General features: G+C 40.9%; 1 protein-coding gene across 5 annotated transcripts in view; it reads left to right on the top strand.

Annotated features, from left to right (window-relative positions):
* LUZP2 (leucine zipper protein 2) overlaps window positions 1-27,613 on the top strand; it is a 303,055-nt gene that overhangs the window by 263,094 nt on the left and 12,348 nt on the right. For 3 of the 5 annotated variants that reach the window (XM_088668177.1, XM_060279101.2, XM_060279056.2), the window contains one exon: window positions 25,416-25,505. The exons of the other annotated variants lie outside the window; for them this stretch is intronic. In XM_088668177.1, the coding sequence (XP_088524303.1) occupies window positions 25,416-25,505 (90 nt within the window). The remainder of the gene's footprint in view (window positions 1-25,415; window positions 25,506-27,613) is intronic. 5 annotated transcript variants of the gene reach the window in all.

The raw sequence follows: 27,613 nt of genomic DNA, 5'->3' as shown, positions 1-27,613 counted from the left end.
AGGAAAGGAGCAGCAAGTGGTAGTGTATGGTGACTTAAGTCACCTTCCAAAGCCCTTCCATTCAGCACTATCACTAGCTGAGACTGCTACAGCAACGTCTTAACCTTGAAGGCTAAAAAAGTATCATGCAAACTGTGACTGTTCTTGTAATTTTTATCATTTCTCACTGCTGTGCTAGGTGTCTGGCAGGCCCTGAAGTGGAGGCCTAGGTGGAGCAGACCTTTATATACCACTTCCAAACCACCATCTTTTTGAAGCCTAGTGGCCCAGACCTTTACTGCTTAGTCTCCACTTTTTCAAAAAACTGTGACTCTGGTGTTTTAAAATTGAATCAAATACCTGTTTTATTTCTCATTTTCTATTTTATTTCAAACAGTTGTATTTATATCCTATCCTCTTTCAGATAAAGTAGATGTGTACACAGGGCAAAAAAAAAAGACTATACTTGCTTAGAAGTAAGTCAGAGATCTTATAATATATTGAATCATATTATTGATGTGATATGTAAACTTGCAGTTAAGTTGTAAAATAAAACTTGGTTTATTATTAGATATAAGATGTTATCATTACTTAATGTTATTACTGTTGCTTCAAGAAGATAGCTAGTTACTTTCCCTAAGTCTAGCCTATAATAGCCTTAGTCAAGTCCCAACTCCACCCCCAGGTAACTCACAGGCTTGTCAAGGTGGCTTTTCTTGAAGTCTTCCCTTTGTTCAGGGTTCACCTTTCTCAGTTACCTTTAAGCTTTACTGAGGTCTGCACCTTCTGCCACCATGGCCTTAGCTGTCTCAAAGGCTGCTGTAGGAGTTCACACCCCCTTTTTTTGCAAGCCTCCTTAGCTTCTGCCTTAGGAAATGTCAGCTTCAGTTTTCTTCATCTGCCAGCTGCCTTTCTCTCTAGCTTTCCTTGAACCTTTTCCGAAGTCCTTTCCTGAACCTATTCACAGTTCACCAAAGACAGCACAACTGACCTCCAAGCAGTACTGAATTTGGCCTTATATGCCTTTCAGCCAGGGCTCTCAATCTAATCAATTCATTTCTGATGGAATTCCAAACCCTCATTAGCCTATAATTATGTACTAATGGATTTGAATGGATTGCCCACCAAATGCCCAGACATTAAATATAAATTGGATGCTACTGTTCTGTATATGGAAGCCAAAAACCAGAATGCCATCTCAGCAACAGGGAACAAGTGCAGCAATTTAACTGCCGCTTGACCCATTGCAAGCAGACCTTTGTATCTTCCCTCTGGTTCTACTTAGGGATAACAAACAAGGTTTTTTTTTCTTTCTTTTTTACATTTAACTATTTACATACTGTTCAGTGTTTAAATCTTTAAAAAAATTTTTTTTTACCTCAACACAAAATTGTTCATCAAAATGTAATGGGGTGTGAGTTTTTTCTTTGGCTGCCTGGCTCAGTTGGTAGAGCATGAGTCTCTTAATCTTAAGGTTGTGGGTTCCAGCCCTACATGAGGCAAAAAGGTTCTTGCATTGCAGGTTTGAACTAGATGACCCTCATGGTCCCTTCCAACTCTATGATTCTAAAATGGAATGGAATGTGTGTTTTGTCCTATTTTGTCACATTCCTGTTCCTATTCCCATATATGTGCCATATTGTAACTTTGTGCCATGACTACCTACTGAAATCAACCTATGATCATATAATAATAATAATAATAATAATAATAATAATAATAATAATAATATATTATTTATACCCCGCCCATCTGGCTGAGTCTCCCCAGCCACTCTGGGCGGCTCCCAATTAAATATTAAAACAATACAGCATTAAATATTAAAAGCTTCCCTAAACAGGGCTGCCTTCAGATGTCTTTTAAAATTAGGATAGCTGCTTATTTCCTTGACATCTAATGGAATGGCATTCCACAGGGCGGGTGCTGCTACCGAGAAGGCCCTCTGTCTGGTTCCCTGTAACTTCACTTCTCGCAATAAGGGAACCGCCAAAAGGCCCTCGGTGCTGGATCTCAGTGTCCGGGCTGAACGGTGGGGATGGAGACGCTCCTTCAGGTATACAGGACCAAGGCCATTTAGGGCTTTAAAGGTCTACACCAACACTTTGAATTGTGCTCGGAAACATACTGAGAGCCAGTGTAGATCTCTCAGGACCAGTGTTATGTGGTAACGGCGGCCGCTCCCAGTCACCAGTCAGGCTGCCGCATTCTGGATTAGTTGTAGTTTCCGGGTTACCTTCAAAGGTAGTCCCACGTAGAGCACATTGCAGAAATCCAAGCGGGAGATAACCAGAGCATGCACCACTCTGGCGAGACAGTCCACTGGCAGGTGGCGTCTCAGCCTGCCTACCAGATGGAGCTGATAGACAGCTGCCCTGGACACAGAATTAACCTGTGCCTCCATGGACAGCTGTGAGTCCAAAATGACTCCCAGGCTGCGCACCTGGTCCTTCAGTGGCACAGTTACCCCATCCATACCTCATGATGCAACTTGACAACACGAGTTGGCACAGCAGTCTTTACTCCAAATTTGCTGTTACAGGAAGTCATAGAGATGGGCCACAAATAGCACGCATATTTCTTGGACATCTTCTCTGACCATGAAATCTGCAGGAAAATGGAATAAGACTTTCTTCAGGAGAAGGCAAAAGCAGGCTTTTTTTAAAAAAAAAACCCACCACAACAAGGTGTGCAGTTAAGCTGCGAAGCTCCATGGAACTTCATTAGCATCTTCCCATTTAAGTATTTTGCCCTAAAGGGAAAAATATCCCTCTCTTATGTGAAAGTGAAATGAAGCACTGAAAATGTATCATCTGAAGTTTACCCTAATTTTAGTACTGTCACGTAAGGTACAATGCAACCATCCTAAAGCTTTTGCCACTTTATATTCCTTGCAGATATTCTCTCTCTGTTAATGGAGAAATGTGTATGTATATATGTGTGTGCATGTGTGTATATATATCACAGATACATAAAAGCAGGTTTTTGTTTGATCTGAAGTACAAAGCAAGGTTACAATTTATTAAGCAACTAAGCATGGGGAAATGATGTTTAAGGAGGTCAGTGAGGTTGTTAAAACTGTTAGAGGGTTACTAGTTTTAAAATCTATGTGAAACCCCCCCCCACACACACACACAAAACCCCCAAGAAAAACCCCTTAAACTATTATAATTTGGCTGGGCATTTTCAGGGAACACTATGCTTTAAGATTGCAAGAAAAAAGTTCCCTGGACAAGTGAAATTTCAGCTTTTCTCTCTAGGACCTAAGCTTACTCTTACCACAAGCCAGGGCCAAACGAGACATGCACTTAATATGTAGCAGGCAGCTATGTATTTCCTAAACTAATTACTAGTGCTGTGCCAAAATCTCTCCTTCACTTTTCTTCCTCAGCAAAATGTTTCCATTGTTGTGCCTCATTGTCAGAATTTCTATTGGGATTTCTATCATATTTTGATCAGTGCAGGATCTTGAGCTTACAATAGGAGGTGACCTCAGGTGATATACAATAGAGATGATATACAGACTTTGGTCAGTCTGTGGTCAGGCTTGGTCAGGCTTGTGTGAGGCCAAAATTGGGCACCTCTCAGCTTTCATTCTGTGCCAGATTACATCATACCCTGTTTCTCATATTTTAAGGCATCCCCATAAAATAAGCCATAGCAGGATTTTTAAGCATTCAAGGAATATAAGCCATACCCCGAAAATAAGACATAGTGATAGGAGCAGCAGCAATGCCGGCCGCGGCAGGAGGAGGAGGAAAAAAATAAGACATCCCTTGAAAATAAGCCATAGTGTGTTTTTTTGAGGAAAAAATAAATATAAGACGTGTCTTATAATATGAGAAACACGGTAGCAGTGTCCCCCTTGGTCCGGCACCCAGTGAGAGTAAACTGGTCATGCTGCCTGGAATCTGCCTCTGCCCTCAAGAATAGATTTGAGGATGGCACAGGAAAATCCAATTCTTTTAGTGCTAATCCTTGTGCTAGCACAACTATTTAGTTGAACACTGTCCTCTGTTTCCTGTAAATATCTATCCAGCACACTGCAGCATCTCCAACTACGCATGCTTCCTGGTTTTTAAAATGGCCCATGGGAGGAGTTACCTTCTGATGTCTTCCCTGGACTTTGACACAAGTATGGGCACCTAGGAGGGCTGCGGAGTGCAGACCGCTGGTGAAATGATTTGTAGAATGATTGAAAGAACACCCACAACACCTCAAAAATAAGCACAACAAGAGCCTTGCACCTCAACCATGAGAATTTTACTAAAATTTGTTTTCCCCATGAATAATAATTTTATAACTTTGAAATGAAAGTTCTTTTCTCATTCATTGGCAATACTAATTACAAATGGGGGTGCCTACATATGGGGATGCAGGTGGTGCCGTGGTCTAAACCACAGAGCCTAGGGTTTGCTGATCGGAAGGTCGGCAGTTCGATCCCCGTGATGGGGTGAGCTCCCGTTGCTCAGTCCCAGCTCCTACCAACCTAGCAGTTCATCAGCACATCAAAGTGCAAGTAGATAAATAGGAACCGCTCCAGCGGGAAGGTAAACGGAGTTCACCAGAAGTGGCTTAGTCATGCTGGCCACATGACCTGGAAGCTGTCTGCGGCCAAACGCTGGCTCCCTTGGCCTATAGAGCGAGATGAGCCTGCAACCCCGGAGTTGTCCGAAACTGGACTTAACTGTCAGGGGTACCTTTACCTTTACCTTTACCTTTACCTTTACCTTTACCTTTACCTTTACATATGGGGAAGGATGACTTCGTCTCTTCAGTGTACCACTGTGAGTGGCCCTTCCTACACAGCTATGAGCCTTGGAAGGGTGGCTGGGAGAGTTCCCACTGGCACCCATGAGGACTTTGTTCTGAGAGGTTGGGGGATGAGACAGTTTTTATTCCAAGATGAGATCTCTATTCAGATCATGAGGTGAAATGAAGAGAGAAGCCTCCATAGCTGCCAAGTTATCCCTTTTTAAAAGGGATTTTCCTTTATGCTGAATAGGCTTCCTCGCGAGAAAAGTGAAAACTTGGCAGCTATGGAAGCCTCCTTAGATGCTGCCTTTGCAGTGTAAATTGGATTTCCCCTGTACTGTAATTAGATATGGAAACATAAGGTTTTAGCTTCCTGCTACATATCTAGTTTGGTTCTTAGGGGATCTGAATGAAGGGAGTCTGACAACACAAAGTAGATTTGAATATTCAACAAGCAGAGGAATCAGAAAACATGAGAGAATTCATGCTTCATTTTTTACGCTTTGTGTAACTTACAGAGTAGGTGCTCATTCACCATTTCAGTGGAGAGATGCATGAGTTTACGCAAGAATTAACTTACTCATATGGCCTGTTTCTCTCACTTGTTAAACTGTAATTCCCAGTGTCCCCAACCATTGGCCATGCTGGCAGGGGCTGATAGGAGTTGGAGTCCAACAACATTTGGAATAGATTCTCACTTTTGCTGAGTACACTAGCTCCTTTTGCAAATATGAATGTGTGTGTGTGTGTGTGTGTGTGTGTGTGTGTGTGTGTGTGTGTATTACCAAAACGAACAAATTTTTTCTAGCGATAATATAGCTCATTTCTTCTTTGATAAACGTATATATGGCAGATGCATTTTTTGAGTTTTGAATATCACAAATATGTCAAGGCACTCATGGATATACTACAAATAAATACTCCTTCACTATGTGGAAGGAGATGCCACGGATCCATGAGCCCCACTTTTTCATCTCATATAGTTTACAAGTCAAGATTCTACACATATGTTGTCAAATGCTGCTGATGCTGTGTGGGAAGCATAGAAATCTTTGCAGTGTAAAGAGAAATGAGTGCTTCTAAGCCCCCAGAGCTCCCTTTGTGAAACTGAAACAAAGCTGCCCATAACCCTTGATATTTTCCCCCATTGATATCAGCTGCTTTCAACCCACCAGACATCAGTGGAATGGATATTGTGTCATTTCTGGAAGGATGGTACATACCACTATGAAAAATAGTCCTTTAAAACATGGATATTGGAGCATGTCATGTGTTACACTAAAAAGGTAAAGAGACCCCTGACCATTAGGTCCAGTCGTGGACGACTCTGGGGTTGTGGCGCTCATCTCGCTTTACTGGCCGAGGGAGCCAGCGTACAGCTTCCAGGTCATGTGGCCAGCACGACAAAGCCGCTTCTGGCGAACCAGGGCAGTGCACGGAAACACCGTTTAACTTCCTGCCAGAGCGGTACCTATTTACCTACTTGCACTTTGTGCTTTTGAACTGCTAGGTGGGCAGGAGCAGGGACCGAGCAGCAGGAGCTCACCCCATTGCGGGGATTCAAACCGCTGAACTTCTGATCGGCAAGCCCTAGGCTTTGTGGTTTAACCCACAGCGCCACCCGCGTCCCAGTGTGTTACACTACATTACCCCTTTTCTGCATTTTTTTGTAATAAGGAAGAGTCACAAAGCAAAGTACTCTGAATGGTACTTTTTGTTGTTGCTGCTGCTCTGGATTTTCCCCGTCATACTGTGATTTCAAGAGACAATTTACAAAGCCCCGAAAATCTGATTAAAATGGAAAGAGGGCAAATATTTAATGGCACAAATGTCAGTAGGGTAATAGGAAGTTTCTTAGCTGTATAATAAATCATCAGGCTGGCTGGCATTTTGGGTGACAAATCTGATCAGATTTATAGGCAGAGTGAAAAACATTACAGAAAAGCCTTTTGGTAATTCCTCTGCTCTATTTTACTTTTTCTATCCATATTTTTTCTGGTTTGAGGATATTGCTCAGATTTCATCTTCGCTAGTGGCAATGACAGTATTTTAATTTACCTACATTGCACACAGCATTTGGGCAAGAATCTGTTTTTAATGGTACCTGGGATCTTCTGCATGCTATGCAATTGCTCTTCCATTGAGGTATGGCCTTCCCTCAAATGGGTTTATGATTTGAATATTCAACACAACACATAAGTATATGTGTGATCTACACACAGGGGTTGCTTACTGGAGTTCTCATGTAGTAGGGTAGCATGAAGGGCTGGAATTATTTGACAGGGTGTACCTGTTGCTAATGGGCAGGCTTAGTTTGCATCAAGGTACTCCATTTAAGAGGGACTCATCATTCCAAGCATGGGGACTAGATACTGGAGTGACCCAGCATAATACAGTGGATAAAGTGCTAGTTTAGGAAGATCTAACCTTGGGATAGGTATCATCTTCTCTTGCCCCTATGTAACTTACAGTGTTACTATGAGAATAAAATGGACAACAAGGTCATGTATGCCACCCTAAGATGGATAGAATAAAAATGTAAATGACCATTACAGCAAGCAGTGTGTCTTGGCTTGACCACTGCTGATTCTAGAATGGAACGGTGATGAGTGCAGGATAACAGCATTCTCAAAGAGTTGTGGAAAGGAGTAGCAGCATCTGATGATTCTAGAAGCAAAGACAGAAAGGACTATGTAAGATGAGAAAGCAAGAGGGGGGGAAATGAATTTTCAAATGCCAGAATCAAAAATACAATTTTATTTCTTCAGGGCCAATTTGAATAAGTAAGCTTCTTGGGTTCATCATTATGCACTTGAGGTGGTGGTGGAGAGAGAACTGCATCACAAATCCCAGAGATGTGCACATTTCCAAGGAGAACTGTGTCTTGGTCTGCATATTGATTTGGGAATTTGAGTAGGTTCATACTAAAATGTGACAAAAACAAATCTCCCCCATTGCTACAGGACAGTGCCTCTTCTTCAGTAAAATAAATCTACAGAAGCATCACTAGTTTCCAGGAGAGCCTGGGCATGATTTTCTCATGAGTCTGTGGCCTTCTCGGGCTCTTCAGAACAGGAGCCTCTTCATGTCTGCCTCTGCACTGTGACCCCCATCACCATCTGATGTTTGGAACACTCACCAGGGGAAGTGCAGCCTGAGTTTGTAGCCTGGATGAAGCTAGCATATTTCAGAATCAACCAGCCCACCCTTCTCTTTGCATTGTATCATCACAGATGGTTCTGTCCTCAGGAAAGTGCTTGAATCATTAGCTAAATTGGCTTTAAAGGAGCACAATTACATGACAGAAGAACATTTGCCTCCCCTTCAAAATCCAGCAGGGATAAAAATCAAGATGCATAGCAAAGCAAATGCAAGTTAATGAGACTTGCTTTCTTCTTAGGTTATCAATGAACTTGTTAACCTTGCTCCTTCCGACCCATGGGTTTTGCATACTAAGATTGCTGCGAAAATGAGAGAGAAGCTGCGTTTGTGTTTCCTTTCCTCCACTGAATATTATGTCCCTGTTATATTTCAGCCAAAATTTTAAGAAGTGACAGAAGCTGCAGGCAGGTGTGGGGACACCCACCCAGTTACAGTAAAAAAATCCCCACGGATAATCACATGAAGCAATTACTTTACCATTGTCACTATCTTCTCAACATATTGATGTTGGTTGTTGGCAATCTCTGTGTTCAGAGGAGGTGGTGTATATTATCAGGAGCGGCATACTACATCGAGCTTGGGAGCTGGCTTTTGTAAATGTTTGCACTAATCTTTCAACTGTTCTCCCTTTTATGTCAGCATCATGTGTATTTTTGTATTTTAATATTCTGTTGGAAGCCGCCCAGAGTGGCTGGGGAAACCCAGCCAGATGGGTCTGGTAATAATAATAATAATAATAATAATAATAATAATAATAAATTATTATTATTATTATTATTATTATTATTATTATTATTATTATTATGTGTTCTCTCAAGTATATCTTCACATGTGGATACAGAAAGATTGAGTGTCAATAACTGCACATGTAGAAGGGCTTTGAGTATGTCCTTTCAGCTCCCCTTGAAATGATGTTCTTTAAACGGCAACAAAATCTGAAAACAATGAGCTAGCACTCTACAGGTAATAAATGAGAAATTATGTAGATTCGTGCTGCTGAATATTGCATTTTCCATTGGATTAGCATAAAATTACAGGCACAGGTGTTTCTGTAATTGGGAGCCATTTGGAAAATTCGCTATGTTCAATGACCCTCTGCTGGGTTGTTTGCCCAGTTGTGATGGAGGTAATGTGTTAATAGTGTAGTTTCTGTCATGTAAAATAATGCAGTGATGTTGTCTGGAATTCAGGTTCCAACAGCATTTATGATGATAATTTTGTTCTTTGCGAGCTTCCGCCCCCTGTTTAACTGTATTTCTTTTTCTCATTTATACATATGCGTTGCAGTCCAAAAATCATTTCTTGATTTGCACAAAGATAGTTTTATGGTGTCAGAACAATGATAGCCTAATCCAAAACCCCATCTCTGAGGGTCCCCAGTATTGCAAAACAGGGTGGTCAGACAGTACTCCAGAATTTGAGATTCAGGGCCTATGTATAGGTCCCATGTGGAGGCTACTGAAAGTCCATCTAGGATTGTAATCTGTAGCAGAACTCATTGAGTGTTTAGACCTTTAAACCTTCCCCAATAAATAAATTCAGACAAGACTCAAATTTTGGTTTGGTTTTTGGCAGAATTTAGGCCACAACTTTATTGATTACATCAGGTGAGTGGTTGCATAGGCTCTGGTTCGACTGGCTCCCTGCACCCTTGCAAGTAGCACTGACCCAGGGCACCAGCATAGGTCAGCCTAGGGTGAACACCTGGAATGGCGGAAAGCCAGGAACAGGCTATGTCCACCACCCAGATGTCCCCCTGGACTCAGGCACGGGCACAACCCCTCGCAGGGTTGACCAAACCATTTGAGTCCGTGGATTCCTTTAACGGAATACCCTTCACTTAGGGATGGCGAAAGCATTCCTCCATCCCTATCACCTGAACCAGAGCATATCCACAAACTTACACGTTGTGACGATTTGCTATGCGGCAGGCGAAACCCAAGTGGCACCAGCCAATCAGCCAATTGGGGGGAAATTCCTGCGATGCCCCTGTCCCAACGACAGATGACAGACGAGGGCATAGCAAGTTCAAGCGTGCAAGCCCTAAAAGTAGGGAGAGGTGGGCAAGTGTTCCGATGCACTGACCAAAAGAGGAAGCCCTGAGTCACATGCATGGGCATATATAGGTCCCTTGATCGGTTTGGCTAGCGTCCCATTGGCCTGATTAACCCAGCATCAAGGGACCTACTAATAGGGTGTTGTGGCTATCCAATCGTTATCCACCCACAACACAGGGTTCGGTTGCCAGGTCGCACCGCAACACGTGTCTTCTTTGAGGGAGGACACAATTTACATACATTCGCTCTGAGAGGCTCTGTTTTGTTAGTTGACATGGCTTATTTTTAAATGTGTTGGAGTTCTTGTTTGGAGCACACACAGAAAATTTATAGGAGGGTGAGAACTCTGGCCGCAGAGGTAAAGAAGTGCTGGATTAATAGTTCAAATGATTCAAATATTTCAAAAAGTCTCTTTGGATAGATTTATTTCTTAGTAACTCGAAACTACCAGTACACGTTGACTCTAAGACTATTCGCTGAAGAAGAATTTTCAAAACAGGGCCCTGTCCTGACGTATAAACTTCACCTGGTGTAAAAACCTCAAGAAATAAATCTCTCCAAAGAGACTTTTTGAAAAAAAATTGATTAATTTGAACTATTAATCCAGCACTTCTTTACCTCTGCGGCCAGAGTTCTTGCCCTCCTACAAATTTTCTCTGTGTTATTTTTAAATGTGTTCATTCTGATGCATTTAAACACCTCAGATTAAAAATTTAAAGACAACCAAAAGGTATAAAAATGCAGTAAAAATTGAAACTGCAAATTCAACATAAGAGTAACAACATAGCAGAAAACAATAAAATGTTATAATAATAAAAACAGCTGCAGCTCTCAGTGGCCCAGTTCAAATTTGAAAATATTTGTCTAATAAAGTACCCTGAAAACAAGCATTGCATTTGATTCAGCACTGCTTCCATTGTTAATTAAACCACAGTTTCTTATTACTCCCAAAGAAAGGTTCATACTCTGGTTTGTAAATGGAGATATAGCTGCAACTGTGGTCTATTGAACACAGGAAGTGTTCTATAGTGCAAAAACATGGAGGCGGGGAAGTGGAAGCATGTGACACAAGACTTGCTCTGAGTCTATTACTGTTGCTACACAGAAACGGGATTAGTAGTCTAATGATGATCAATGATCAAAACTGAATATATATCAGTATATGTAAGAACCTAGAAGGCAAAAACATTCTTCATTCCACAAGGAATATTTTTTTAACAAATATCATACAGATGTTAATGAACTGGTTTACTGAAGTTTCTTTTGGATTTGTTATTAGCAGCAATCATATCCATAATACCAGTATGCACTCAATGTTAATGGACTTTGCAATAGTCAGGAATTTGGGTGTTTAATACCCAGAAAAACTATTTATAGTTTCATATATTCTGATGCCATAAAGGTATAATAAATATAATTTGTTACCGTAGGAAATTTTGTTTTTTTTGATCCAGTTTATTGCCCTGTACAGAGTGGAGAGAATGCCTGCCTCCTGCATTTTTTTCGTCTAGAAATGGGTGATGAGGCAACTGTAGTTAATTAACTGCAATAAGAAGCTTTTGGGTACTCGGGGAATATGTAGTGCTTATAATGGTAGCATGCCTAAAGGAGGTCAGAAGTAAAGTTTTCTCTGGTGAGACGGTTATCTGAAAATGGCACAATGCAACTGTGCTGAGAGAGAAAGTTGAATTTCAGGGTCCAGGCTGAATTGAAGTTCCTGGGTTGCATACTGCTGACTTCTTGCTGTGCATTCCCATAATGCCTATACGTACAATGCATGTCTTTCAACACCAGCAATGTTCAAGCCTATTGCGATCTAGGTTTCCTTTCCATATCAGATTTTTTGGCAAGGAATAGTCTTCTATTAGTCTTCATTAAGTGTTTTAACCAGCCTTTTAAAATAATTGATAATGTTGCTGCCTTTGGCAGTTTTGAATATTTTATATTCACTGTATTTTTATGATATTGTGAGTCATCTTGGGTATTCTATGCCCAAAGTGGCAGCAGATAACTATTTGTATGAATGAATGAATGAATGAATGAATGAATAAGGAATCATTCCAAGCTAGCCATTGACCCTTGGACATTACAAAGTATTCTGTGATGTGTTCAGGGATGTACAGTTAGTTCATATGGTATAGTCTTGCTGAGATTTCCCATACACCTTAGTTGTTGTTGTTGTTGTTTAGTCATTTAGTCAAGCCCAACTCTTGGTGACCCCATGGACCAGAGCACGCCAGGCGCTCCTGTCTTCCATTGCCTCCCGCAGTTTGGTCAGACTCATGTTGGTGGCTTCGAGAACACTGTCCAACCATCTCGTCCTCTGTCATCCCCTTAGTACATGCAGCTAATGTCAGTGATATGTCACAGTGCTGTTTCAAATTGTTTTTATTTCCTTTCATTAATTTGAGCTGTCCTGCACTCCTCCTGGGGAGAAGGAGTGTGATATAAATTGGAATTTTCAGAGAAGCTTGTCTGTTGTTGCTGATCTTCTAACAGAAAAACCTAATATAAGCTTCCGGGGGGGAAAAACCATTTGAAAATGACTGCTATCCGATTATGGATTCTTACATAGGCTTAAGCCAACATGCCATTATTATTTTTTTCTGAATGAAATAACTTTCTGCTACTACAAAGACTGATTTTCTGCATGGGTGTGAAAGGGTGTGAAAGGTGAGAGACTGGTGTTCTATGAATGTAGAACTGCACAGACATTGCCACAGGATAAAACCACACTGCAACAAAAGGTACAGGACCTCTCATTGCAAAGACTGTGATTACCTGTGATCACAGCACTGATTGTACACATATGCTGAACAGCTCATCAGCTTGTAACATTCAATTGCAAGCAATGTTTAGACCACGAAGGTCAGTTGCAATCTACCCCCTGCCATTTGTCTGCTAGGACAAACACGGTTTATGCAGGATTCCTAAGTTTGGTTGTTGCTAACTCTAGAAACAAGAGAATGCAAACATAAATTTCAATAATATTTTTGAAATTACATATTTAAATATTTTAGAAATAAGTATATTTTACAAACTAATTATAGATTGATATATTTATATAGTACTTTGAAATGTTTGTGCTTCTCTATCAATATTTATTATGTAAAGGTAGGTTGAAATCATTATCTTGATATTATTGATGTAGGCTGAGTCTTTTAAAAAGACATCTGAAGGCAGCCCTGTTTAGGGAAGTTTTTAAATATTTAATGCTGTCTTGTTTTTAACACTCGATAGGGAGCCGCCCAGAGTGGCTGGGGAAACTCAGCCAGATGGGTGGGGTATAAATAATAAATTATTATTATATTATTATTGTAAGGTAAAGGTGGAATTTTCATGGCGGTAAAATCAAATCTGAACCAAATACTTCCTCTTAGCCACAACATTACACTAGCTCAGTTGAGGGAGGTTAATATTCTGTGAGATGGAATGCTTTGTCTTGTCCGTTTTATAGTTCAGCAGAAGGAATTTAGGAACAGAAAGGCAATAAAGTAAAGTAAAACAAAACAAATGAACTTGGGAGTTAAGATAATAAAGCTGTATGCTTAAAACAGATCAGTTATGAAGTGATCTCCTGTAGTTTTTGTCTTGATGTGAAAGTAAACAAGGCAGTGACAACATTGACTGTGAAGAGGGCAGTGCCAGTGCTTCCTTTAGAGACCTGCCAGAAATCTCAAAGCATCTGCAATAATACCTAGAGCACTTTATCTCCAGCTGGCAAAGCAGCTGCTACTCTGCAGGGCTGTTCTGCTGATAAGTATTTTTCACAGTTATCAGACCTTTAAACTGAGATGTAAGCTTAAGTGCAGGGTGGCATGGCAGAACTCAAGTCAAAGCAAATTGGATAATTGTGGAAACAATGAGCTCAGATACTGAAGAGAACTCTTATTTGGTCAGTCTCTCTTTCTCTCTCTCTCAACTTGATTTTTAAAAAAGAAACCTACGATGACTTCTTACTTTCTGTTTATTTTGTCTCCAGAAGAAGACATGACATCAAAGTGACAGTCCAGTTGTCAAAACAGCAAGGAACACATCTATTGAAATGCATGGATCTTATAGGATAAAGTGGCTTCAGATTGTATCCTAAATATCCCATTTGTATTCTGAGTGCAATCCCATAAAAGTTGGCATGCTTTTGCACAAGTAGGAACAAAAATGCTGGAATACTGGACACAAATAAAAAGCAATAACCACATTGCTGGTTTTCCCTCTACAATTTCCCATAAGATAAATGTTTTGTTTTGTTTTCCTACATATGCAGTCAATCTGTTGAATTTAGGTTCGCACAGATGCAGAAAACAGGAAACCAGGTCTTGGTCAACCACAATGTCATGAGATAAAATTTAAGTTACAGCCAATAAAAATCTGTTTATTGACCATTCATCCTGATTTGCTTGCACAAAACGTACATGGGGGTCATGCAATATCTGGTCTTTATTGTGCATTCATCCTGATTCGCTTGTGTGGTAGTTACACATCTTTCCATTACTCAAGTCATTTATCCCACATTTTTTCTGCATTTCCCAATCACTTTCCTAACCTCCCATGAAATAGATTTTAAAAAGAAATAAATAAATAAACACAACAAAAGGAGGTGCTGTTGTGTCTAGCCTTCTTCCAAGGTGACATAACACATTGCGCATACCTTTCCTTTAAAAAATAAAAATAAAAACACACTTATCTGGGACTAGTCCAGTTTAAATCTATGGGGCTTGTTTCTGAGCAGATTTGAGTAGGATTGCACTATTAAGTGTATTTATTCTTGGTTTTTCTCCAGTTTATCATCTTTTTTGGTTTATTCATAAGTCATAAGACTTAAAATGTAATACCACTAAACACATGAAAATGACACGCTAAGAACAGTAAGAGAAACGTATCCCTATTTCTTTTTGTAAATACAGGTAAGAGTGTTGTGGCACTTTAAAGACTAAGACATGTACACTTTCTTATGTGTGTGTTTTACTGTTATATGAACACTAGAAGACCCTGCTGGATCAGGCCAGTGGTCCATCTAGTCCAGCCTCCTGTTCTCACAGAGGCCATCCAGATTCCTATGGGAAGCCTAAAAGCAGGAACTGAATGCAACACCACTCTCCCTAGAAGCACCGTCTTTCCTTATTATTTGTATAGCTGTTTCACATAACCAAAAAGCAGTTCTCTGCCCTCAAGAGCTTGCAATCTAAAGTCCATGTATAGCTATACATTTTTGCACTTAATCCCATTGTGTGTGTCTACACACAGACATATACGCAGGGAAACCAAAATGCTTGTTTACAAAGCTATTGTACTACCAACCTTACTGTATGCTTGTGAAACATGGACCACTTATAAACACCATCTCCAACTCCTCGAAAGATTCCATCAACGGTGTCTCCAACAAAATTTACACATCACTTGGGGAGACAGGCGAACTAATACTGGAAGAAGCAAAGATCACCAGTGTTGAAGCAATGATTCTTCAACATCAACTTCGTTGGACTGGACATGTTGTGCGGATGCCTGATGATTGTCTTCCAAAGCAACTACTCCATTCCGAACTTAAAAATGGAAAGTGTAATGCTGGTGGTCAACAAAAGAGGTTTAAAGACTGTCTCAAGGCAAATCTTAAAACATGTATAAACACCAACAATTGGGAAACACTTGCCTGCGAGTGCTCCACTTGGAGAACAGCCTTTAGCAAAGGTGTAATGGGCTTTGAAGATGCACGAACTCAGGATGCAAGGGGAAAATGTGCTAAGAGGAAGGCACACTTGGCAAATCCAAACCATGATCAACTATCGCCCGGAAACCAATGTCCCCCACTGTGGAAGGACGAGTGGATCCAGACAGAATTGGCCTCCACATTCATTTACGGACACATTGTTAAAACTGTGTTTATGGAAGACAATCTTATTTGGCTACGAGTGATACCAAAGAAGAAGACAGAGAATCATAAAGTACATCCCCTCCCCCAAATCCACAAGTGTAAGAAATAATGTTAAGTGTAAGAAACACATAGTTTCCCAGGGGGCGTATATTAAAGTAGTGCTCATGATTCACCCCTGGTTGTTGTTTTTTTGAGAACATCTTTCAGCCTAGTCCCTCTAAGTGGGGCTCTTAGCAGTGTCTGAGGCTTTTGAGAAAAGAGCACTTTCCCCAGGCTCTTGAAATCCCATGGAATGCTTTGTTGTATCTCTTTTAAAGGCTGTTACTGTCATAGATTGATCCCAGCAGACCTCCTTTCCACTATTAGCAACTACTTTGCCCAGTAGGTCTGGGGCAAAGAGTTGTGCAGTGTGGAAAGTTTCAGTGTTTTATAGTGAAAAGATGTATTCCTGTGTTTTTATCAATAGGCAGTTGAAGAAGTTGCCGTTTTTCCTTTGACCCACAGAGAAGATTTTGAAACAAATGAGGGAAAGTGTCACAATTATAAGAGCATAGTTACTAGGATTGGTACTGCATATGTTAATACTTACAACATATGCTGAAATAGGCTATGAGCATGTTTGGAGATGCAAGACAACAATAATCCACTTTATAATGAAAATTATGAAAAGATTAAAGTTTAATCAACATTTCAGAGAAGTGGGAGGAGGACCCACAAAAGTCCAATGGCCAAATATGGAGTTGTCCTCCTTAACACTATATATCCAACACAAGGAATCATTAGAAATTGATGGATATTTGGTGATTTTTAAAAAATATACCATGTACACATGTACTCCAATTCCTATCAAAATTGTCTTTTTCCTAAGTGCAATGTGCACTTAGTGGAATCCCTTTGTTCAAATCCACAAATGGAAAGGCTTTAATTCCAAAATATACCTCACCTAATGGAGTAATTTTTCACCACTTCCCTCTTGTCCTGCATCCTCCCCTCAGCTACTACAGAAAGTTGGGGAGCCTCCAGAACAGCATGGAAGGTGGTACAGGAATATTTAGGGAGAGGTGGAATTGCTCAAAATCACCTTCCACCTTAAATTATCAGAGGCTTCTACTAAATTGTCTGGCAAAGGGTTGGGACTAGGATGAAATTTGACTCTGTTTGGAGGCTCACTATCAGTTGCTTTGGAGTGCTTTTTCTGGAAGAAGAGGAAGCAAACTCCCAGATGCTATTGGTCCTCTAGCAAGCGGCTAGGACCAGGACACAAGATTTCTTCACTTCCATAGTCAATAGCCACAGGTCTGTTGACGTTCTTTTTCAGATGGCAAGCAATTCAGCAGCAGCTTTTTAGTCATGGCTGGGGTCAAGCTGTCCTACCCCTGTTCATTTGCTTGAAGCCAAAGTATCACTTCATTGTAAAACTTATTTACTACAATGGGGAAGTGTGTGTGTGTGAGAGAGAGAGGCAAGACAGGAGATAAAGCAAGGTCCCCGTACAATAATGCTGCATTGCAGAAACTGGTCAGATCTCATCAAGGTGCACTTGCTAAGGAATAAGGCTTTATCTTACACCATAGGATTAGTTACACAGAAACTGCCTTATACTGAGTTGGATCATTGGTCGTATCTAGCTCAGCATTGTCTATATTGACCGGCAGCAGCTCTTTGGGATTTCAGACAGGAATCTGTCCCAGTCTTCTCTGGATATGATATGGACTGAATTTGGGATCTTCAGTGTACCATGCATCTACACTTTCACTATGACCTTCTCTGTGTGGCTTTAGCCATTAAGCAAAGTTTCTGTAACAACTAAATTATTTGGCATAAGCTTTTCATGCTGGCATCAAACCAACATGGAGGAGGGCACTTACAAAAGCCCCCTGGATCCTCTTCCCTTCACTATTGCAATCTGTTTGTTCTCATTCTGGTCCAGAGGGATGAACAAGTAAACAGTGGTGTTGAGATGCAGATGCTTGCTTTCTCACTGGTCTTCTTCTTCTTCTTCTTCTTCTTCTTCTTCTTCTTCTTCTTCTTCTTCTTCTTCTTCTTCTTCTCACTCATCGCTGAGTAAGATTGTTTTCCATGAACACGGTCAAGGAAAAAGAGGCAGACAGCACCTTTTACAGCCCCTTTTCTAGCTCCTCCCCCTTTTGGGGGTGAGCAGAGTGGATCCTAAAAAGGGCTGCTCAGTCATGGATACAGCAGCCAAGCTACTAAACTGCCTCACTCCTGAAGTCAGAATGGCAGAACCTGTATCCACCAGCCATGTGCCGGTTCATGACTAGGAGCTTCCAGATTTCACGGTCCTTCTGCCATTACCATTTGCTGATCACCATGGAACTTTTTTGGGGAGGGTTGGGCTGGGTTTGGGATGGCTTTCTGGAAGACACCTGTGCAAGAAATTGTTTTATGTCTAGAGATCAGTGCACGCAGACCAACACAAAGTCTTTGCAGTAAGGCTCTATTCCGATGGCACGAGTATCATGACGACCAGTAGATTCTTATTTGCTGCAGCCTTCATCTGCCTTCACAGGCATTGTAACATACTGCTTGTTATCATCTGCCTGTTCTGCCGTTGAGGACTTTTTGGATCATTCTTTGTCTAGCTCCTCCCCTTTGTACCTTACTGTCTTGGGTGACCCTGCTGGGAGTACGAGACTCCCAACGGCTTCTCTCACAAGAAACATGCAAGCCCACTCACCATGACGAAGTGATGATCCAGCGAGTGATCCAATGAGCCCTCTACCTGGCTAGTAAGCAGTTAATGGCAATGATGGGGAAAAGAAGCAACCACAGCAGCGAATAATTGTTAGAGTCACTGAAGGAGAGGAGGACCACTGAGGGTTTATTGCCCAGGGGCATCTCAGAACCTGGAGTTGGCAATCTGAGGGTTTCTTTATACAGTGAGGTCTACCAAACTGAATGTAATGCTGCAAGCTAATAGTCTACTGCACATATCAGCTGGGTATTCTCTTTCAAAATATGAAAAGAGGAAGTATTAACTGGTGAAGATTTTTAAAAAATCTGATTATATTATTTCGTTTTAGAGATCTTGACCTCCTTAAAATACGGTTCAGTAAAACCTTTTAGCACAGAGAGGAAATTCTTGTTTATGCTAATTGGTACCTGCATGATGCCTGCAAGGAAATAATCACCACTTTGGGCAATCAGTTTGGTTTAGGGTTTTCCTTTATTCTTTTAATCAAATGAATGCAAATGAATTTAGAATTTCTTACCAGCTGTGTTCCGATTTGGGTAGGGTGACTTACGGAACAGCTGATGAATGCAATGCAATGCTTTAACTTTGGGAAAGGTTTGGCCTAGGATAACCATGAAACTGTCAGATCCTTTACAGAATTTTTTGAACAATAGTGCATGTTCATTAAACCAAACATTATAACAAATGCCTGGGGATCTTCTACCATACTCTTTGTATGTCCAGAGATGTTGTTGGATTACAACTCTCATCATCCCTGACCATTGGTCATGCTGGTTGGGGCTTGGAGGAAGTTCAAATCCAACAACATCCAGAGGGCATCAGCTTGGTGGAGACTGGTTTAAGCACATTTACAAATGGGAGGTTTTTCAGTTTACTATTATATACATAGCTGTTTATTTATTGCATCTATAACCCATGCATCACCAAAAGATCCTGGGAGTGGGTACACAACATTTCAAAATGACAATTAAACAGTTAATCAAAACCTGTTCAGAAAGAATTTTCCACAAATATAATTGTCCACAAATATAACAATATTGCAAAGAGATCAATTCAAAGATCTGAGCAGAGAAATGTGTCATAAACTATTGGCAGAATTTTAAAAGAGACAATACCTGGTGTATCTTCAAGGGGAAGGAGTTGCATAGCCTAAGGACCACCATCTTGTGTATTGCTTCTCCCCAGATTTCAGAAGGCACTCCTACCACAAACAGATCCTCTTCAAGTTGCAATTTTGAGAGGAGAAATTAAATTAAGTTTGCATTTAATAATAATACCTTTATTGTCAATGTACAACCTGTGTACAATGAATACTTAATTTGCACTTTCCGAAACAATTTGCAAACTGAAAAAACTATCCTTTGAAATCAGCATGTTGCTGAAATTCATATTGTAGTTCCCCAGCCAAGTAATGTGTACATATACTAGAGCAGGCATGTCCAACAGGCCAACCACGATCTACTGGTCGATCACGGCGATGTCTTAGGTCGATCACAGTATCAAGTTAGTGATCACCTTTTTGTTCCAACTTTGGTCAAACCCCCCCCCCCAAAAAAAAGATCAACAACTTTGGTCAACTCTCCCCTAAAAAAACCCTCAACAACTCCTGGCAATGACAATGGGTATATCACAGCTGGTCTTTTTATACTGTGAGTAGATCGCAGTCTTTTGGGAGTTGGACGTGCCTGTATTAGAGTATGTCTATAAATGAATATAGTGAAAATAACATACAAAAATACATTATATAAGAGGAAATGATTTTGCAAAAAAAAGTGTAATTAGGGAAGGTAAAGGTAAAGGGACCCCTGACCATTAAGTCCAGTCGTGACCGACTCTGGGGTTGCACGCTCATCTCGCATTATTGGCCAAGGGCGCCGGCGTATAGCTTCCAGGTCATGTGGCCAGCATGACAAAGCCGCTTCTGGCAAACCAGAGCAGCACATGGAAACGCCGTTTACCTTCCTGCTGTAGCGGTTCCTATTTATCTACTTGCATTTTGGCATGCTTTCGAACTGCTAGGTTGGCAGGAGCTAGGACCAAGCAACGGGAGCTCACCCCGTCACAGGGATTCGAACCGCCAACCTTCTGATCAGCAAGCCCTAGGCTCAGTGGTTTAACCACAGCGCCACCTGGGTCCCTAATTAGGGAAGGAGGAATATAAAATATATAACAATCATCAACAGGTTTACCACATCTATCAGCCAATCACCCATTCCCACCACCCTTCTGAGTAATACCCCTCCCCGCCCTCTCACTAGATATAAGGGCCTGGTGACTTCTGTTTCAGTGTATCTGAAGAAGTGTGCATGCACACAAAAGCTCATACCAATAACAAACTCAGTTGGTTTCTAAGGTGCTACTGGAAGGAATAAAATATAATTATATTAGATAAATCTGCCCAACCTAATGTGGAAATGTAGAGAACCAAACTGGAAAAAGTGAGAAACTGAGAAAAACTGTAATCGACACATTTGCCTATCCCTGCTTTCAGTTGTTGTTATGTGTGAAGCATCCTACAGAGGCTTGTGCTTTCGATTCTTCCAGAAGGGGCGGGTCATGCATGGCAGACACAGGTTCTTCACAGAACTGGAGGCCCAGAATGCTGTTGCTAGTTTGTCCTACCAAGCTGCTCTGACCTTCTGTGAAAAAATGCTATCAGATCAATACGTTTTGTCCCAAACAGCAAGCAACAAATCTCCTAGATAGATATTCAAATGCACAGTGGGCCTTGCCAAGCTTAGGTTTAGTCCTGGCCTATTAGTTGCCATCTGTCTGGCTGCTCATCTGTCATTATTGTTGCCTCACAGGGAGTTAACTGAGCTGGCATCAGCAGAATTCAGCTGGCCAGATTGGAGGGATAAGATGAAGCTTCATATTAAAGTGGGCATTTTGATAGAAGTGTAATTGTATTTTAAATGTGAGTAGCCGTACCACAAAGGCAAAGGGTCTTTTTTTTTGTCAAATTTAGAAACATTGCTATCTAAATTTAAGGTGAAATCCTAAATGTCTACTAATGCCTCAGGGTAAAGTAATATATTTCAAAGCTACCCTGGTAATTGGCTTAATAGGCCATGTCTTCAGTTCAGCAGATTTTCCCATATTGGTTATTATTGCATGGTTATTCTTTTTTAAAAAGAGAGAGAGAGAGAAGCCGACAGTTCTCATTGTGTTTACTTGCTTCATTTATTTGATGCAAATTGAACATTTTATCTCTTTGGGATAATAGGGCCTCACACTACACTTGTTATATCTAAATAGTCTATGACTTGGCCATGTTGCTCAAATTTTTTCAAGCAACTGCAACGGAAAAATGGTGTGGAGACAGGCATGTCTTTCAATATTTTATTTATTTGATCCCATTACCAAATATCTAGTGTGATGTTCCCTATGAATATAGGGACTGTCGTTGGTTCATCTACCTCAATATTGTCAACACTTATTAACTGTAGCACTCCAGGCGTCTCTCCCAGACTTACTTGGAAATCCTGAGGGCTGAATATAGGACCTTCTGCACACAAAGCAGATGTTCAATCACTGAGCTACAACCTTCACCACACTCCTGAAATAGAGAGCCCCAATTCATGATTTCCAAGTCAGCTCTGTCCTCACAGAGTGAACCATAAGCTTGTTTCCTGTTCTGTTTCAAGCAGTGATGGCCTCAGCAGTACAGGAATCCTGACCTAAGGAAAGGTCTAGGCCAGGCATCCCCAAACTTCAGCCCTCCAGATGTTTTGGACTACAATTCCCATCATCCCTGACCACTAGTCTTGTTAGCTAGGGATCATGGGAGTTGTAGGCCAAAACATCTGGAGGGCCGCAGTTTGGGGATGCCTGGTCTAGGCTGAGGTGAGGTACAGGAAGGGAGAGGACTATGGCTACGGAACATTCCAGAACAACAAACCATGGGTTCCCAGTGATTTTAAACCAAAATGGTCACATTTTGAATTTTGAGAAAGTGCTGTGGGTGCCAGTCACAAAATGGCTGCCTTAAGTGGCCTGGCATAGCACAAACCTCCCATGGAAACCTCATGGTTGCTGTGAGGTCACCCATGTCCTACTCAGTGCTTTTTTAAAATTAAAAAAGGTGCCGGAACTCACCATGAAGTTGTTACAGTAAGTACCTCACCTTTAACATTTGGAGAGGGGAAAGGAAGTTGTCAGCACTGCGTACCTGTAGACATGTATGCATCTCTCTCACACACACAAATCCCTCCTACTTCCTCCCTCACATTCACCACATACATCTCTCACACAGAGGCTATACGTATATATAAACCTCCCCCTTCCTCCTCACCCTCTCTCTTTTACCCCATTCCTGTGACCTCCCCTGCACCTGCAATATGCCGTCAACGAGAAGCAATGCTGGTTTAAAAACGATACCTGGATGCTTTCAGTTTCCTCACAGGCATGCTGGTGGAAGAGGAGAGAACGGGAATGAATGAGCATGATGTTTGCCCAAGTTAATTCCTGTAATAGTAAATTATGAGTCAGCATTATGTCCAAAGCAAGCTGGAAATGCATAGGTTGCTTCTCATAGGTCACTCAGGGAGTTATGGAGCAGGTTGCTGGACCCCAAGCCTAATGGAAATGGGATTTCCCCTCACTTCATAATAGCTAGAGCTGCCATACGTCCCGGACATTACTGGGATTTCAAAGGTGGAAGTGTCATCCAGGGGAGATTTCCATGATGATGATGATGATGATGATGATAATAATAATAATAATAATAATAATAATAATAATAATAATAATTTATTATTTTTACCCCACCCATCTGGCTGGGTTCCCCCAGTCACTCTGGGCGGCTTCCAACAAAATATTAAAATACAGAAATCCATCAAACATTAAAAGCTTCCCTAAACAGGGCTGCCTTCAGATGCCTTCTAAAGGTCTGGTAGTTGTTGTTCTCTTTGACCTCTGGTGGGAGGGCATTCCACAGGGTGGGTGCCACTACCGAGAAGGCCCTCTGCCTGGTTCCCTGTAACTTGGCTTCTCGTAGCGAGGGAACCGCCAGAAGGCCCTTGACGCTGGACCTCAGTGTCCGGGCAGAAGGAGGATCTTTGTCAAGTAAACCTAAACCAACATTGGGTTTTCCTTTAAAAAAGCTCAACAACTGGTTTTTACTTTTTGAAATATGGTAACCCTATTATAGCACTCCCATGGGTATGTTCTTAAGAATGCAAAGGTGTTACAGTCTGATCCAAAAGGTGTTGTGAGTGAGAAGCTATCTGAACAGCTGAAAATTAGCTTATTCGGTGGGGGGAAAACAGAAATGACATACCAATGTCAAAAAAAGGTCACTAACTAGAAGCATCATGATTAGAGAGCACCGTAGCAGTATTAGGCAGTGAAGAGATAATGAAAGACATGGAAGATTATAATAATACAGAGACGAGAAATGGTAAGTAGTTTATAATGAAAAGGGAACTATATAGATTGAAGCTGAGAGAAAATAGGAAGCATAGACTGGAACAGGAATGTATCATTTATTCCAGCACAAAATTTGGAGAGCAACACAGAAAAATAATGAGTTTGGCTTGCTATTCCATTTCAAGCAACCTGGATGTTTAATTCTTTTTTATATATATTATCTTTTACTGAAAGCTGTGCAAACACAAATAGATTTTAGTTTCATCAGCAAGCCCATGCATAAGTTAAGTGGGCTGCAAACGGCTTTACTTAATTCTTAAGTTTCTGAAATTTGAAACGTGGGGGGTTTTTTTGGTCAAGCATGAAAAGGTCTCACCTGTAAATCTCTCTAATTTGTGAAAGTAATGCTGGAATGCGGATCCCTGCATATGCAGCACACACAGTCCTGAAATATGAAAGTCATCAGCAGGCTTCAGAAATGCAAAGACAAATTGGATAAGGGGCTGGAGTGCTTTCCAAAATGATTCACCCCTGAGTGCACAGTTGTACGAGCAGACTGCTAACTAGGTTTTTATTTGACTTGTGATGGTGTGCTTTTTATAATTAGGGAGTAAATTATAATTAGATATCCATTAGTAATTGCATATCTTACTGTTACAAGGAGATTTAAATAAATTTTATTAGAAACAAAAGGCCACAATATCTTAAGCTCAGTAGCAATTAATTCATATGATAGCTAACAATCTGCATATTTCCAATGGGCAAATTTGGAAGTATTTACTCCACACATGTGGTCGATAATAGCCCTTTTTATAGGCTTCATCTTTGCTGACTGGGGGATACATCCAAATAATTTGCAAACTGATGTGGAAATGTGGAGAACTGAACACAAAAGTGGAAAAATGAGAAACTGAGAGTAATCGGAATTGACAGATTTAACCATCATTAGTTGCACCCAAACCTTCACTGCATGAGATTTTCACATATGCAGTAAGATTTCCCCTTTCCTCCCTTTCCTTTGTAACCCTAGAAATATATTTTTTTTTAAAAAATGTCCAGTAGCACATTAGAGACCAACTAAGTTTGTTCTTGGTATGAGCTTTTGTGTGCACGCACACTTCTTCAGATATCTGAAGAAGTATGCATGTACACAAAAGCTCATACCAATAACAAACTCAGTTGGTCTCTAAGGTGCTAAGTGGGGCTTCAACTCATGCAAGGTGCTTCTAGCATTTATCATCTCCCACTGCAGATCCTAAGCTCTATCCCTGTCCCTCGGACCTCAAGAGTTGCTCAGCCGCGGGAGAGTTCCCTTTCGAGAGTGTCAAACAGTTTTTCGGATCCAACAGATAGCAAATAATAGTTGTGCTGCTGAATGTTTTGAAATAGATTTCTGATTTCCAGGTAGTAATTGTTTACAACAGTTATTTGAAAGAAGGCAGAGACGTATCCGACAGATAAATATCCCTGCAGTATTTTTTCACTGTCTCTTATCTTTCTTGTCATCTAGCAAAGAGCTCCTGAAGACAAAGAGACTCTTCGGGTTTCCTCAAGAAATGAAGATAATAATCAAAGCACCTCGGAATGCAACTCACAAGATGTAAGTTTAATCCATTCAGAAGTCAAGACTTAATGTGCACTGTGTGACTTAAAAGCAGATGCATATTTATTTGGTTGTAATGATCAGAATATGATATATAGCATTATATTAGGGCATAATATATTATATATATTAGGGGGAATAAAGTTGTTTTATATTCAGGTGCTGCAAAGGAGACGCCTTTTGATGTAAAAGTCTACTCTCCCTGGTTTTGCTTGAGAGATTAATTAACAGGATTGCAAAGCTTTCAAAAAGGAATGTTAGAAATGTGATTTAATCATTGGCTGCTTGTAATCCACCTGGTTTATTCACTTGTGAATTTACCACACCAAATCAGTTTATTTTCCATAGGGATGCACATTCTGCTTGCATTGTCCCAAGGTACTTGTATGAATAGTAAGCCACTATGAAGTGTAGCAAATCACAGCAAATCTTTACTAGCCTGATGCCTTGTTATTTATGCCTGGTGGCAGAGATTCAAAATGGAGAAGCGGTTCGTGTGTCAGACTAGAGGGTGGAAGTGGGGGAGAGCCACAGGTTCTAATCCCTACACAGCCATGAAGCTCATTGGGCGACCTTGCACCATTCACTCTCTTTCAACCAGCATTCCTCAAAGGGTTGTTGTGAGAATGAAATGGCGGAGGGAGAACTATATACACTGCCTTGAGCTGCTTGGAAGAAAGATGGGGCATCAGTGTCATAAATAAATAGTGCAAGGCTATATTTGGACGTGTGTCACATAGAATGGTTTGGTATGCTTTGTGAAAATAGGGGATTCGTTGTATAAAGTAAGCAGCTGAATTCTCCCCTCACGTGGAGATGTGGTTAACGATAATGTGCTGCTGGTAGATAAGTAATTATATAACTGCCCGATTAGGAAGGAAGCTTGTCAGATATATTTTTTGTGGGGGGGGGGGGGGAATAACATGAACCAAAAAGCATGCTGTAGCATCCGTTCCTCTGGAATGTTCACAATCTGAAACCTTGAATATTTGTACTATCTTGACATTGGGTGGGCTGTGCTTCCTTTTGACTTTCTGCTAGATTGTTTGAAAAGCCCTAGAAACACAGAATAGTTAGAAATTGAGAGAAGCACTTGTTAACTATTCAGTGATTAGTGCTATAGAATCATATGAACTGTAATTCTGAGTTGCCTATTTAATCAGCAAAACAATTCTGAAGTGGTGGAAGAATACAATTGTGCATCACTAAGCAGGTGATGCGTTGGGTGAAGGCAGGGAGCTTCATTACTTTGATAAGCTGGGCTCCGTTTCCTGACTTGAACACAATCAAAACCTTAACCATTCTCCTCCTGTTCTTTAATCCTCTGCCATTCTTGTTTCATTATAAATAAAGTAACGGAAATTCAGTAACACATTCAAGACTGAATAATAGGATTAGGTTCTGAGTAGTTAGATCTGAAGATAAATTACTACTCGGTAGGAGCAAGTGTGAATTTCTTAGGGCTAGCATTTCTCATTAAGCTTCTGCTTCCAATAATGATCCAAAAGAAACGGTACAAAAGAGGTGAAAGAAGCCATATGTAATTAATGAGCCCAAACCATATTAAATGCAGGTACTCTGTTGAAAACGTATGATTCTTTGTCTGATTATACTAGTTGCCAGACAGAAAAATAGTTTTGCATCAGTGTATTTTCTTCCTCTGTTGAATTCATTCAAAATCTGAAAGTTGAGCACCTGATTTTGTCAATAGCAGCAAAATTTAAAGTGTATTTCTAAATACAGTTGTTGTTGTTGTTTAGTCGTTTAGTCGTGTCCGACTCTTCGTGACCCCATGGACCATAGCACGCCAGGCACTCCTGTCTTGCACTGCCTCCCGCAGTTTGGTCAAACTCATGTTCGTAGCTTCGAGAACACTGTCCAACCATCTTGTCCTCTGTCGTCCCCTTCTCCTTGTGCCCTCCATCTTTCCCAGCATCAAGGTCTTTTCCAAGGATTCTTCTCTTCTCATGAGGTGGCCAAAGTATTGGAGCCTCAGCTTCACGATCTGTCCTTCCAGGGAGCACTCAGGGCTGATTTCCTTAAGAATGGATAGGTTTGATCTTCTAGCAGTCCATGGGACTCTCAAGAGTCTCCTCCAGCACCAT

The sequence above is a fragment of the Zootoca vivipara genome, chromosome 1 (assembly GCF_965207765.1).
Source record: "Zootoca vivipara chromosome 1, rZooViv2.hap1.1, whole genome shotgun sequence".
NCBI lineage: Eukaryota > Metazoa > Chordata > Lepidosauria > Squamata > Lacertidae > Zootoca > Zootoca vivipara.
This window is presented reverse-complemented; position numbering and strand designations above follow the sequence as displayed.